Source organism: Diadema setosum, chromosome 20 (genome assembly GCF_964275005.1).
Source record: "Diadema setosum chromosome 20, eeDiaSeto1, whole genome shotgun sequence".
In the NCBI taxonomy this organism is placed as follows: Eukaryota; Metazoa; Echinodermata; class Echinoidea; order Diadematoida; family Diadematidae; genus Diadema; species Diadema setosum.
This window is the reverse complement of record NC_092704.1, coordinates 35,146,741-35,163,186: the sequence shown is the minus strand read 5'-3', so window position 1 is coordinate 35,163,186 and position 16,446 is coordinate 35,146,741. Positions and strand designations below refer to the sequence as shown.

At 39.1% G+C, this 16,446-nt stretch overlaps 1 protein-coding gene across 1 annotated transcript in view; it reads left to right on the top strand.

The window, feature by feature from the left end:
• The window catches only part of LOC140243852 (uncharacterized), a 172,383-nt gene that overhangs the window by 107,984 nt on the left and 47,953 nt on the right, over nucleotides 1–16,446 (top strand). Inside the window, exon 3 of the mRNA XM_072323526.1 lies at nucleotides 6,494–6,595. Coding sequence (XP_072179627.1) covers nucleotides 6,494–6,595 — 102 coding nt within the window. The remainder of the gene's footprint in view (nucleotides 1–6,493; nucleotides 6,596–16,446) is intronic.

Below are 16,446 nucleotides of genomic sequence, written 5' to 3'. Positions count from 1 at the left end.
GTAGTTGTACACAGGAATGTCTAGACGAGGGGACTGACCTTGGGAGACTTGTACAACACAGGAGGGAACTTCAACATCTTCGGGCAGGTTGCTGCTGATCCCTGGCTCGAACAGTAGTGCCTCATCCCTCATGTTCCCAAGTCTCACCATTACTGTCACCTTCGTCCAGGATTCCGGGCGCAAGACGATCGGAGAACGACCAGTTCTTACGGTGCACAACTCTTCTGGTGGTCCTGTCCTCAGTAGGGAGATTACCTGGTCAGCTGCCCTAGGTGACACTTGCATTGAGCTCCCAAGCTGTCGCGTGATGCCAGGAAGGCTCCCAATTGGTGTTGCTTGGACCAGCTCACTGATTACATTGTAACCAATGATGGTCTCAGGCAGCTCCTCAGGTGTCACTAGAAAAGGTACGAGTATAGTTGATGATGTGTTGGTGTCAGGGTCGAGGCTAAACCAGACTTCTATCCAGCCTTTGTATGGTAAGGAAGTGCCGTTGGCCGCCTTGAGTTGGAGGTCAGTATCTAGTATTTCCTGGACTTCCCTCAGTTGGACTTGTGGAAGCACCTCTCGATAAATTCTCTCTGGCATCACCGAGACCTGTGCTCCTGTGTCCCAGAGAGCTGTAGAAGGAATCCCATTCAAAGAGCATTTAACTAGACACCTATCACCAACAAGTTTCACAACCCGTCCCCTTTGTTTTGATGTGGTGACATGGCCAGGGCTTTGTGGGAAAATCTGGTTTAGTTTTGGTTGTCCGGGTCTGGTCGTGGTTGGGGATCCTGGTCTTGGTTGGGTTACACCCTGTCCCCGCTGGGTGCCCCCTGGTCGTTTCCCTGTCGTTTTCTGCATCCCCGAGCGAAGTGTTCACTGCTACCACACTTGTAACAGTGCTGACACTCATCTCCTGTCCCTTCTTGGCGGCATGATGGGCAGCCCCGTGGTCGCTGAGGTGGTCGACGCCCGGCTCCTTGTGGTTGTTGTTGTTGTGGGGAGCGCTGAGATGTCGACATTTTCCCCTGAAGAGCTTCAATACTCGCTCTCAATTCTGCAATCTGGGCAGCCATCTCTTCGCGCAGGTCTGGCTTCCGTTCCTTAGGGCTTTTAGATGGGGGCTCCTCCGTCGTGATTGTGTTGATTCTTTGAGGTTTTACCCCAACCTTCTGGAGGCGCTTTGCTTCTAAGGATGCAGCGGCAGTGAGTTTCTCCAAAAGTTCTTCATCAGACACTCCTGGGGTGAGGGATTGCTTAATGTCCTGCCGGATGTTATCGTTTGTTAACCCCGTGACCACTGCATGTACAAACATGCTCTGGACGAGGTGGGGGTCATACCTCAACCCAGCGGTGGAGTCTGCAGACGCGAGGAGAACCCGCTGTTTCAGGTCAAGTGCCCTCATTACGAATGCCTGTGGCGTTTCACTTTTAAGTTGGCTAATGTTTGACAGTTCCTGATAGACTTCCGTGGCATCCTTCTCCTGAAAATGGGCCTTCAGAACCGTCCTCAGAGTGACCAGGGTCAGGCAAGCGTGATTCTCGAGGTAGGACCTAAGGCGAAGTCCTGGGGTGATGGCTCTCACCACTGCCTCTATCACTTCCCTTTCGCTGTAACCCTTTGAGAGGGCAGCCTCTATCTGGTGGTTGAGGCTAGTGTAGGTTAAACGATCTTTCTGGTTCGGTTCCCCGATCTGCCCACTGATCCGCAGTTCCTTCCGGAAGAGTGGAGGGACAGTTGAGGGAGGCATAGTCGTCATCGCGTGGTCGGGGATGGTAGCAGCAGGTGGTGGCGTGGAAGGAGGCAAGGGGTGCGGTTCTTCTTGTCGATGCGTGTTCTCATCAGCACGGGCTTCCAAAAGTCGCAACCTCTCCTGGAAGTCACTCTCCATCTGGCTCATCCTGGCCTTGTGAGCCTCTATTAGAACCTGCATCTCGTCCTTGTCATCACTGGGACCTTGCTTAATCGCATCAATCCGCGCTTTCAAGGTCTCCAGTTTTTCCTTGGCTCCCTCCTCCTCCGGGCTTAATTTCCGAAGGGAAGACTGCACCATCCGTACTAGAGCTTGTCGGGACCGATCCTCGGCCGGTGTGGGTATGCCCAAGAGAGGACATACCTGTCGTAGCTCCTCGATGCGAAGACCAAACAGCTGCTCTTCTATCTCAAACTGAGCTTCCTCGAAGGCTTCCATGTCGAAAGTGTCGAATTCTCGGATCTGCAAGGTCAGGCTCTCCGGCAGCTACTTTGCTGATATTCTGCCCCTATCTGGCCTTGTAGACTAGCTTTCCTTCACTTTCACCCAAGCCTTCGCCGTGGAGTCTCAGTACGTATAGCTGTTAGCCAATTCGTCGTCGCATCACGAGGTTAACTGCTCATACCAGGTTCAGTGTCCAAGGACAGCAAGTCGTCATCCTTCAAACCCGTTGATTTGCCGTCCTGGCAGGGTCGCCAGAAAATGTTACCCGGGTCTCGGGTAACTGGGTTGAATTCACAATCCAATATCACTTTGATCTGTATGCAGAGAAAGATAACACACGTCCAGTCAAGATGGATGCAGGGATGAAAGTGTCTCTCTTTATTCTGGTATAAATCATACCGAATTTCAATGATCATATTAATCACAATCAAAATAATTATCAAACACTTCTTCTCATCAACACAATGTGAATGACACATGCAATTTGCTGATATGAATATCTAATTCTTCATCAGTGTAATTGATAATTTACCTTGCCCAATATGATGCTTGATTTATACCTCAAAGAGTCTCGAAAATCAAAGGTTATTTATAACACTTACTCGTAACAATCAATCTTAATATTCCTTTATAGTAAGCATAATCAACTGTAAGATTCTCCTTTAATAAAGCAATCTATAGCTTTACCTTAACCAGTCATTTAAAATGTTAATGATTTAATCAAATAAACGCAACTACCTATCATTTGATTAATCTCCGTTTGTATCGATGAACTGAAACGCAAATGATTAAATAAACCTAAACCTGGAATGTATTCACTTCTTTGGCAAGAATTGTTTAAAAAGCAAGAAGGAAAACCGGTAGTCTTAATACACTGCAAAACAAATCTGACTTCCTTAGTTTTCCTTTATTTCTCTAAAAGCCAGGTTTTCTCTCTCTTTCCTGTTCGATTCTGTATTTTATTCCTCTCATATAAAGCCATGGAGTAGCTCCATGATAAAACCAAACGCTTCTGTAAAATCTTTTACAACATAGACTTTAACAACATTTGAGATGATCCCTGCCGTCAGGCAAAAGCGAAAGTATTTCAAGAATTTCTCGACAGTCGTTCTGAACACCAAACTTTAGGGACGATCCCTGAATGATTCCCTTTTGATTTCTTTATACCAAAGTGAGGAACTGGCCAAAAAGTGAGGAACTGAGGAGCTGGGAAAGTGAGAGAGACACTGACCACAACTATAAACACTCCGTCCAGAGAACTAGTGGTCAGAGCTCTGGCCGATAAGGTGTGGAGGTTGGCGTGAGTCACCCAAACTGTGTTCACACCGACTCTCTGTCTCTACCTCTATTCTACATGTGTCTACAAATGTACACTATTATCATCCGTCACTGTTTCCATTCTGCACAATGCTACACTACTATTCCATTAGCATCATACCAAGTACTATTTACAATTAGCACACTCGTTAAGGCATTTGGGCTTTCAGTCAGAATAACATATATATCAGTCACTTTACAGTCATTCCCAAGATAGCCTAAGGTCAACGGACTCTTGCACGGTGCACCGCCTAGGAGAGTGTTTAGACTGACCGTCCTCCTACACAGGGTAGTACGGCCTATGGCTTGTTCACACTCGCACTAACAGCACTTAATCCGGAATTAAATCAGCTTAAGTTGTAATTTTCAACTCTTACAGCATGAAAACTACTCAATCACTACACAATTATAACAGTAACACAATTTCTATTATTCACCAACACTAGCATACCAGTCATATCCAGTCGTAAGTGATAATAGGTCAATACAAATACATATATTCAATAACTTCGCTGAGAACACCACTGGTGTTCAGAATTCCTCTTCTCTGAAGGAATAACCATTCAATTCGTCTACAAAACACTAAATATCACAAAATCACCAATTATAACAATCGGAAGGAATGATTTTGAATAGTTGAAAAGGGGTAAAAGCAAGATTTCTTACCTGTATGCAGAGAAAGATAACACACGTCCAGTCAAGATGGATGCAGGGATGAAAGTGTGCTCAAAACCACATCCATCTGAGTGATGTCATTTTTCTCTGAATTTCAAGCAGTTTGGTTAACTCCACTCCGGGTTTTAGGGGTGGATGGATCAAGTTTGTGAGGGTATGTTCTTGTCATTTGAATCAGTGCAATTGTCCAAACTTTCAAAAAATGGGGGGGGGGGGCTATTTTCTTGGGGTATCACAGAACAAAGAGTCAATGCACATGAAGACACGGTGCATTATTCACTGTACTACACTCCAATGACTTGCGTCATGCTCTGTTGGAATTGCTCAAACATAATCCCCTGAATTGTGCGTAAACAATGGTATATGAAGACAACGTTTTGGTGGCTTTTCATTATAGGGATCTAACTAGACTGAAATACACAGTGCAAACCTACATTGATAATCAAGGTGCAAGAAGAATGTTGAATATAAAGAGATTTTGGCAATATTCATCGTTGTTTAGTCCACTCCTGATAACTGAGATTTTATGTAAATCAAGACGTATTTTGAGTGGAGCATTTAGTGTAATGTAATTTGAATGGGTCTTATTACAGTAGGCCTATATTCACATATTACAGTTCATTAATCCTGTTTTCCACAAGTGTTGTTTCTTGAAGACACTTCAAAGTGATAATACAAAGTACTTGTACAGCAATATCATATGTGTTTAAGGTCTTATTAATTTTTTAACTTGAAGATCATAAATGCAATATTTACTGCAGTTGAAAAGATTACTACTTGAGTACATGCTTGAAAACTTGTCAGTATTTGCACAATCCTTGAATTTTGATTCTTAGAGCTCACAAAGTACTGCGTATGTTCCAATGTTGTTATGTTTGCATCGTGTGGTATTGCTACGCTAGAGTTGCCCTAAAACAACTGAGACATGACACCTGCAAACATTTCGCCAGTGATCTGAATTTTTCTGCTGTTACATACAGTGTAAGAGCACTCTGTTTGGCTATATGAATGATGACCTTTTTATGCAGGTTAATTTAATAATGTGGCCCTGATACAAAAGGATAGGGGAAAGCATAGTACAAGGCAGTCTGATATTTTGTTAGTACAGTGATTATGTGTATAATGCCCACAATTTTGGTCATGTGACCCGAGAAAAATGTTAAAAGAAAATGATAAAAACATGCTATGAAATCTTCTTTTTCAAAAGCTACCAACTTGAAATAGGGATGTTGGACATGCATTGATGATGGAAACTGGTTTGGTGTGGAAAAAAAAAAAGTGATTTACAAGTGGCAATAAACAGTAGATCTGGTAATAATTTTGAACACATGTTACTGGCATTTTACTGGCATGAATATCTCCAGCACACCATTGTAAATGTCCTAGCTGTCTTTTGATAAAAGAGCAAACTTCATTGTCATGTTTGTTTTCTTTTGTGGTCGCTACCAGACTGATAATAGCTGCTAGTAGATACTGTATACAATTCTCAGAAATATCAACCAAGGTTGGCTTTTATTGCATGTAAAAAGAAGTGCATAAGTCACAGCCAGGAATGTGCTTGTAGGTTGATGACCTGGCATTAGATTCCATTCACATTATTTTTGTAACATTCTGTATGAGGAACTCCAGTGATTTCAGTGCCAGTCTGATCATCATGTCTACAAAGAACTAAACTCGTTTAGCAGCAAGTAGGCCTATGTAAAACATGCAAAAAACATTTATGTGAGTTTGCTTTTGTATAGACAAAGAAGACATCATGAAGACTAGCCATACACAAATAAAAAGAAAATAAAAGCACACATTTCAAAAGACTTATTTTCAAAGAAAAAAAAGAAGAAGAAATCCCATCATTATAGAAAATAACTGTGTAGGTTGGCTGAGGTATGATTGAACTACATCGTATTTTTTTTTTCTAGGTTTTATGTGCATTCACATCAGTTATGTGACTTATAATGCAATTCTGAACAAAGCAATTTTAAAATCCAAAGTCAATACTTGCACTCACAGTGTATTCTTTCATACTGTAAGCCATCAAAATAAAAAGTGAAACCTTGCAATATGTTTGCAAGGTGCTCCTTGTGAAAACGTTCTATGCTCCAAAGTTCATGGGATGTGGAAGGCCTGCCAAATGCACAGCTCCCCTGTTTGTTGATGTTGCTGACTCTCCTTGTTTGTCTTGTTCAGCAGTAAAAGTTTTGACATTCGGTGTCAAATGTCATACTTTTATAATCCCTCATCCCAAGTTGGTGGGTTTTGTTTTATGTGAAATCAGTGTTCCACATCACTTCTCTTTAATCTCTTTTATCTGATCACAGACTACCTCATCAGGGAAAGTAAAAGAAAGTCCAGTCATAATGGACTACCTGAAGAAGAAATACCCTGAACATGCTGAAAGGATTGATGGAAGGACCTCAGGGGTAAGTCTTCTTTTCATCCTCTCCATTCATCAAACAATCTATCTGATTTTATTCTTCTATCCATCCAAGTATCAGGGGTAAGTCTTCTTTTCATCCCCTCCATCCATCAAACAATCTATCTGATTTTATTCTTCTATCCATCCAAGTATCAGGGGTATTATAGTCTACTTTTCATCCTCTCCATCCATCAAACAATCTATCTGATTTTATTCTTCTATCCATCCAAGTATCAGGGGTTGTAAGTCTACTTTTCATCCTCTCCATTCATCAATCAATCTATCTGATTTTGTTCTTCTGTCCATCCAAGTATATATTTACCCATAAAAAGCAATATATTATATTAACCTTTATCTATCTTTTTTGTCATCTTTTCCTAATGTATCAATTTACCAACCATCCTCTCACTAGTTTATCAATGTATCATGTAACAGGTTGAATCCATCTGATCATCTACCATTGTTGTATTCATCTGTCTATCTACCTATCTTTCTATCTATCCATCCTTTATTTATCATCTATCTGTCTATTCCTCTATTTGTCTGTTTGTCTTTCATTAGAAGTAAAACCCCTTGTTTCATCCGTCTCAAGTCTACTCTCCTTAATAGCATAAAATGATGTCAATGAGTTGTCCAAATCACTGAGCCCCTCCACACTGGAAATATTTACCAGACTAACAGCAGTGTAATCAGGACTGTGATCAGGACTAACCAGTGTATTCCTGTGATCAGGATGATACTAACCTGTTTGCCTGCTTGCCCAGGTTGACAAAATGTAATTCACAAATGTTGAATAGACCATATAATGAATCAAATTAATGTAATTGGGGCAAGTGGGAGGAATATCTTGTGTAATGACCTTCTGTTAATACTGCGTGCAAACTGAGCAAGGAATCTATGCCAGTTGTAGGTCAAAGCATGATATTTTTTTAAGCCTCATGTGGTTGATATCCATGGGTGCTTATCAAGTATTATCAATGCTTTTAATTTAAACATGTGTGGGCATTCTCGGCCAGTGCCAGGTTTGTGCGACCCTTGATCTTGCTATTGGACAAACAAGGAATTAGCTGCTGTGCAGTTTTCACTATTTGATGCAGAAAATCTCATATAATACATTATTACCATACTCCTAATAGATCATTTCTTGGTTCCGTGATATGTTTTGGTTTGATGGATGTTTTATCATTACAGAAACATTCCAATAGAATTTTGAAAGTAAAATTTTGGAGGTTTTTCATCTTGGGAATGGCAAATACTTTTTTCCCCAGGCTTTTGTCTTTTGTGGGATTGTTTTATGTCAAGGATGAGATCATGAATCATCAATACTCCATGTTTTGAATGTGTGTGTACACTGTATGTGTGTGTGTGTGTGTGTGTGTGTGTGTGTGTGTGTGTGTGTGTGTGTGTGCTGGAGAATTTTCTGCACATGGAGCATGCATGCATTTGTACACAAAGATATCTCAGAAGAGTGGTGCTATTGTAGAAGTGCTTGGGAAATACAAACAGTGGCTCCAATACGTGACCCAAGATTTTTGTTCTCTTCATGGGAAGTCAAGCTCAAGTGAAATGTACACATTCTACTGAATGTTTATTGGGAGGACTAATGAACCATCCTATTCACCTGTGTTGACATCAACTATCTAGCTGTGAGTAGGAGTGGCGAAGGTCATATATGATGAACATTTGAATTTGACACCAGAGAGGCTGTAGAAAACATCTGTATGTTTACTAGAGAGTAGCAGTGTACATTACGGAATAACTAAGTTTGTGACCTTGTGCTATCCATCAACATTCATTACATCTAAATATTTCAAAGTAGGCATAGATATGGGACATGCCTGGATTTGTCATGAATGTACCCTAAAAGTGGATATTTTCACACGATTAATTTTTCGCGCTTGGCTGGATAAGAACAGTTTCGCGTGTTTTGAATTCCTTGGAATCAAGACATTAACTACTGGAACATATATGGCAAGGAAAAATATTTGTGTGCTTTTATTTTCGCGCTAGCTTCTGGTTGCGCGAAATGTGTGAAAATTTCAACACCATGAAAATTTCCACTTTTACAGTACTTGTCAAATCATCACAATATGATTTTACGCATGTTAGGTCACAATGCTGTAATGCTCTCTCCCCCCCCCCCCCCTCACACACACACACACACACATGCACACATAGTAGGCCCCTACATTTTTTTTGTTCATTTGCTGTACCATTTTTAATCAACCTGCTTGTTCACAACCTAAAGTTCAAAGTGAAATAGTGGAGAATTTGTGAAAATTGGTTGAAATATAAATTCCTCATGTATCCTCACTGATTTTTACACTGTGATGGAAAAAGTGTAAAAATTTAATTTACAGTGACTTAGGAATGAGCCCAAATATATGGAACGTACTTCTGTGATACTGTGAGGACTTTTTTTTTTTTTTTTTTGTATTTTGATTTGTACAAGACCACTGGATAATTAATCACCAAGACACAAAATTCCACATTGTCGCGTGTAGCGTATGTGCGATACTATCTTTGTTTTAATTCTGATTTAATTTGTTTGAGGAAACTGCTTTGAATTCTCTGCAGAGTAGAACTAAATTTGATGTCATTTAGTGGTTCCATTAATTCCTTTCATTAGGGAGACTCCAGAGACACATGCATAATGAATAAGAGAGATGAGAGAGATTTGACGGCATTGCTGTACATCACATAGTGACAAGTAAAATTACCTCCATTCTGTGCATGCTCCTGCTCACCAATTCACAGATGGTGTTCTGCTTAAAGCTTTCGCTACTTTTAGTCATACCATTTTACTATCACCTTACAAGTCTATTGTAGACAACATACAATTTGTAAAGATTATAGGTGGTTTGCAATATCATGTGTTTTACATGAAAATGTCTTTTGAGGTACGTATCTAGGAGAATTGCTTTTACTTTGGATCTACAAGGCACTGATAATAATTGAATTGAGAAATACAAGGGAAATGCTGTTACTGAGTTTTTATGTAAATTGTGTATGATTTTAATGAAGAGCTGGTGACCTAAAAATGTAAAATTAAGGTTGAATAGCAGTTTGAATATACATGTAGCTTAAAGTTATACCGCTGAATAATTGCAACATACATGTGTACATCGTATAATTGCTTTTATGAGTTAAAGATCACTGTATTCAACCACGAATGTGCATGATTGAACACACCTTTAATTGTTTGGTTACATGACTCGTGAGTACTTTATATACCACCATTCAGTGACTCCTATGCATTTATGTTTATCACTAAAACTTAAAATGTTATGTTTCCTTGATTTTTGTGTAAATATATATGAAATACTCAATGTTCATTATACAGTACATGTATGTCATAAGCAAAATAGGGTATACTCTCTTGGCAGATATTAAAAATAAGTCAAGGATATCTGGTGTAGAAACCAAGAGTTTAGAGGTGATGATATTAAAGTCATGGGACACAGTTTGTTCTTCTGCTTACAGGGAAGCAGTGTCACAGCTAGCCAATCAACCAGTGGCACCTTCCTTTAGTGTCTGTCTGATTAGTTTGCATTTTCATCATTCTGTTACCCTTTGTGTGTATGGTTGTGTTTCTTTTGTTAGTTTTATGCAAAATGACACATATTTTCCTTGATTGAAAGCTCATGAAAATGAATAAAGACAACAAAGCAATAGTTGTCGGCAACTGCAATAACTTAATATAGGCATACAACTTTTACATGCTCCTAATGTAGTGCATGGCATGGTGTATTAACTGTGCTTGCATAAGTATGGGGTTACGCCATTTCCTGACCCACTTCATCTGACACACTCTTTCTGACACACTTTTTTTGCCATTCATTTTGTACACGGGGCAGTTTTCATGAGACGGGCTCTGTTATTGGCTACTGTGCTAATGAATATTCAACAGCCTTACGATTTCTTTTTCATAATGAGTCACTCGGTCTGATTCTGTGTCTGTGATTGGCTTTTAGCTATTGACTTACGCGTGGTATCGTGATATCGATCTCCTCAAGGGGGTCCATGACGATATCTGATTACCTGTGTGCGTGTGTGTGTCGAATTGCGTTTTAGTGTCAGTGAGTGTGGCAGAACTTCTGCAGGTCTCCTGTCCATTTCTCTCTCTTTTTCTCTCTTTTGCTTTCGTATCATCTTATCTCTGTTATTCTTAGAGTACAATCGTATTACCACAAGTGTTTTTTCCCCATTTTTGAAGTGATTATCTCGTTTGCAACAATTTAGAGGTGAGTTTTTGTTCGAGTGTTTGTTGAGTTTTTGTATTGAACACGATGTAGATTATCTACGTATGTGCGAGAACAGTCATACTTTGTGTGGTACCCACTCGTTTGTTTTTCGTGTGCATTTTTACCGTACAGTATCTTCATTGGAGACCTGCATTTCATCATTTTCTTTAAAACCTTTTGGTTGTTCACTTGGGTGAGTGCTCCAAAAATTCGTTTCTCTAAAGAAACTCAACCAAAAGCTTGACAATATAAAAAGGTTGCACCAGGGCTACTCTTTAGTAAATATTAGATCTAAATGGCGATGCTAATTTAGTTTTCATTTAGAACTCGATGATATCCCACTTTCTTTGCTCATTTTTCAAATAATAAATTATTTAGAACTGTACTTAAATTCTGATGTACTGCATTCACCATTGTAAAAATCAATAAAAAAGAGCCCGCTGAGCAGGTGTTTCATTCTATCCTTTTCATTTCCTCCCTATCGTGTTGGTTTCCTTCCTGTCACTTCCTTCTTAGTTTGACCCTGGATGGAAGAAAAAAAATCCCATCTTGCCATGTAAAGACAGAACACATACCATCATGAAATATTATGACATTAGAATAGTTTTAAAAGATTATGTACGTCATCAAAATTCTTGTGCGTGAAAATAAATAATAAATGAAAGGTGATTTCTTACAAAGCAGTTCTTTCAAATGTCCAACAGCCTCAGAACAGCTTCGATAATGAAGCTAGTGAAATCTGAAAACTATCGTCATGGCAACAAGTGATATTGATAGAGAATTCTGACAAAAACTGTCACAAATTTGATGTTTACATTTGTCTAGTTTTATTGGATTAGGTCATGAAACTATAAATGCCACCGATAAAATCACAATCGCTCTCAATTTGAACAGAGGCAGTAGGGTAGGAATGACTCAGCAAACAGCTGATTATTTATGCGTCGTATCCATGGGCAACTGCGGGGTAACTGCAAGAAGACGCACGAAGTTTAGACTTGAGTCAAGAACTATCATTTATTATTAATTTTTATTCAAAATATTTTTTTCTTTGGATTGCAAAAAAAAAAGTCAAAATATTTCATATTACGCTTCTAAAATGTATTATGAATATATGAAGTATTTTTATGGTGATTTCATGAAGAATTAGAATTATCATGAATATATTATAAATACTAGACGGGCTGAACAATGAAGTCTAATTTTGCCCCAAGAATTTGCAGCCCACCGTACCTGCTGGTGGTGCATTCCTAGCGTTCTTGCCGCACTCTCCCAGCCACGTGCACGCATGCATGCAACGGTCACATAGAGTACACGTTTAGCTACTTCACCGATCTCACTCCTGATCTCTTGCAAAGAAAACTTTCACAAGTGCAGAAAATTCTCTCGAAACTAAGCCAGACATGAATTTGGAACATACATTACAGTGTCAAGACCTTTTCAGTGGACTTTGATTTCGCTATTTGTCTGTTTAGCTCTTGAATGTAAGACTTCTTACGTCCGATTTGTTTTTTTAACTCACCACATGGTGCTGTTTTTTCAGCCCCATGCTTCCTCCATATGCACACATGTTGTAAACACACACAAGCCACGTACCACCGGCACCGCGATCGAAGTTTGAGCGATAGCGATAACATGTGTGGAGCAGACATGCGGATTTCAGCACAGATGAGTAGTTGAACGTATCACGATTGTAAAACAAATATTTTTCTATGTCTCTGCCAATTTGAATTAGGTTATCTAAGCATAGATCGATTACGATTTTATTCTAAAATAGATTAGCTATTTTTTCATAATTCCTTCACAGTTTATTATATCTTTTCATAAAATTCACATGAATAGTGCTGTACTGAGTCAACTTAGTGCACATTCCCACAAGTGTACATGCATCATCCCTCCTGTCGTGGGAATGACACAGGCAGTTTTTCAATGACGTATGAATACCCTTCGCGTGTAGATCGTGCCGTAGGGAAGATCGCGCCCAAGTTCACTGCCGACTTACTAGGCAGGCACGAAATTACAGATTACACAGAGGCCCAAGGGTACTGGAAGCGCACGTAGTAGCAAGGCCTACACGTGGATGAGGTTAGAAATTGCCGCGCGCCTCCAGCTCACCAGCTCCTGGCCGCCTCTTATTGGCCGGCTTTGAGCGCGACGTTCGACAAGCCATACCATAGTCTTGAATATTCATTAGCACAGTAGCCAATAACAGAGGCCGTCTCATGAAAACTGCCTCGTGTACAAAGTGAATGGCAAAAAAAGTGTGTCAGAAAGAGTGTGTCAGATAAAGTGGGTCAGGAAATGGCGTAACCCATAAGTATGCTTTCAGCTACACCAGGTCTCATGTATATGCCCCATAAATTTGTGCCATTTATCTCCATTCTAAAGTCAGCCAGGATTCAGGGTTGACGATTGTGACCCTTGCTGATGTGTCTGTGAGCATTGTTTGGAGAAAGATATGCCATCTTCCTTCTCCTAACACAAACAGGATTTGAGATATTTCATGGGAAGATTGGCCATTCATACCACACCAGTTTGTTTGCATTTGCCAGTGGCTGAGTTTCTGTGAATATTTCTTTCATTGTTGGAAAAGAAAAAAAAAAAAAAAAAAAAACTTCAGAGGGTATGAAAACACCATCTTTATCTCTTTGCAGAAAAAAAAAAATCACATTTTTTTTTACATGTGCACATGTGGTTTATGAATAGTCGTGTTTAATCTGGCATGATGTAGAGAGTTTTGTATAGTGCTACATTTTTTTTTTTATTGCTTTGCTTAAAATGTGTTGTGGAGATTCACAAAGCATATCTGTGACTAGACCCCCACGTGCACCTGCAATTCAATGGATCTTATCCATAGAATTTAACCTTGATAATGAAACTTCCTGTATCTCTTCTCCATATAAATGTTGTGGCAGATTATGATTTTTCCTGATAGTCATATGACTGTTGTCTTTTTTCTACCCAATGAACTATCTTTAAAACTGACAAGTCAAATATTAGATTTTATGTCATTATTTGCTGTCTTTTTTTTTATATCACACATAATAGTTAATAAAGAATACATTTTCTTGAAATGGGTCATATGGGGATATAAAGCGTTTTGATGCCTTGTAGGTAGCATACATTTCTATGTTAACATGTTAGCTAATGTTTTAAATGGTGTTGCACTCTTTGTCGTGTATTTTATGAACTGTCATATGCCCATACAAGGAAGTGCCCTGAAACATGCTCTTTATCATGCTAATATAAAGGTTGTAAAACAACTCTAAATTATTAAATGTGACTGCTCCAGTCCACAGGAGTATGAGAAGGAAAGTTATCCAGAGCCTTGAACCAAATCTAGAAAAAAGTCAAAATACACTTCATGACTACTCAAGCAGGGAGTATAAAGCATGGCTTCTTTTCTTGAATTCTCCTCATGATTCTAATTTTTATGATACTCTACAAATTTATCACGTGCTTAAACATATAGTTACACTGTATTCAGTTCTTTTACAGGTGAGACTGTTCAATCTGTTGACAATGTGCTTAGAGGTATTATCTGGTACATGTATCCTTGCCTGTTGAATTGTGATTCATTAATTGTCCTTCAGGATTCTATAGAGCTCTATGAATCAATGTCTGATGCTGGTAGAATAAAAATGTCAATAAAAGAATAAAAATATAGGGCCTACTGTTTGTGTTTATGTGATATGATACAATGTTCATAATGCTGATGAGCACACAAGGAATTACTCAAGAAAGAAAGAGGGGAAAGCGTTTATTCAATGGCATTAATCATGTATATCATATTATGTTTAAATATGGACATTAAATCTGATATTATTCAGGCAACAACTTTTACAGTAACAGATACCACAGCTACAAAGGCTGCATGTTGACATTTATTTTGAAGACTGCCAAAGAAACCACAGGTCTCTCCCAAACTGAGTTTTGTTTGTTTGTTTGTTTGTTTGTTTTCTATTCATTAAAAAAATAGAGCATGGATTGATAACAGGCAGGGCTATTGTTTACTGTCAGATTGTCTAACTTGTGGTGATACTATGACACATTCAGTGGTTAGTGACTGATGCTGAGAAATATTCCCTCCCTTCTGAAGAAAGCAAGAGTGAATTTTAGTTTTGTTTACAGGAGGGGGTAGAACTCTTGAGAGAAGAATTCAATTAGTTGTCTCTTATGGAAGGATTGTGTAGTACGCAAAAGCCTTATTCGAAAGGCTTGTGCGGTACTTGACAAGTCCAAATAAGAATTCATGCGTATTTATAGCAGGCCAGCAGCAATGGCATCTAGCAAGCTAGGCATCTCGCGAGCAGCTGGGCATCCTGAATGTCACTGTAGAAATTCAAGTCACTAATCTGGTTCATTTGGGAGGGGAAGGAGAGAGAGCTGGCTCGGCTCACCAAAGGGTAAGGAAAGGTTGGAGGCAGAGGTTTGCACAGTGGGTGAGGAGGTGGTGTAGGAAGACTTGGGAAAAACAGAAGGATAGAATAATGAAATATCTTCTACTGATGGAAATAGAATACAGAGCTAATGTTTCTAGAAACATGGTATCAATACTTGCTGAACAATGTATCTGTTAGAGTTTCAAGGAAATTTTGTTACAGTGAAGAATGACTGTATATCTGCTGTCTCTACATTGAGCAATATTTACCCCCCAAAAATGTGACTGGAACTAACCTCAACATTAAGATATGTTTGTTTTTTTTAGCGTAATTTTTGCGATAGAAGGATGTTGAATCTGGAATTCTGAAAAGCTACATCAATGTCGCTACTTGAGAAAATGCAATATCTATAGGAGGCATAGCATACATTGTAATTGATACAAGTTAAGGTTCACAATACTTCACTGGTGTTATGGAATATAATGTGTGCATTTTAAAATTCATAAGACATCCCTGTGCAGCAATCTTCCTGGCATTTTCGCCACAGAGGCAAACATATTGCTTTAATATCACAAATAGGAAAGCCTTGTAGTACTTAATTTGGGGGTTTAGCTAAGGGAAAAGTTTGCAAATATTTTGCTATGGCACATTTGCCTTGTGGATGATATTTTTCTTTCCTACACTCAGTTATTTCCATAGCCTCTAAATTGGGCCTTCTGACTCAATTAAGTGTAAACATTTTTCTCCTCATTCAATGCAACTGCGGTGTTTTTAGAACAAATATCAATGGCGCTAACTTGAGGAGGAGAGGAAGACAAAATATATTCTTGTATTGAAGTACTCCTTGTAAACGGTGGGAGACTGTGGGTGGAAAGGCATTTGTCTGCATACTGAAGTGTACTTGAACTGGCTGACATGACCTCAGGGCTTGTGTGCACTTTTTAACCCAGAGACAGATGCTAGCAAACCTAGAAAAGATGGAAAATTGTTTATTTTCATTTGATTAAAATGGTTATTTATATAGAATAAATGGGCTTGCATTATGTCAGTTTGTTTTTTCTTTTCTTTTCCTGTTATGGAGTTTCTTGCTAGGCCTCTCTAAATGCTTGTTTTATACACTTTTTTTTTTCCTTAAAAGGACTCTGAACTCATTTTTTTTTTTCATTTTTAATACACTGAACTAGTATCCATCAATACATGTCCCTCTGCTATTTAATCCTTCCCTCTTTCAT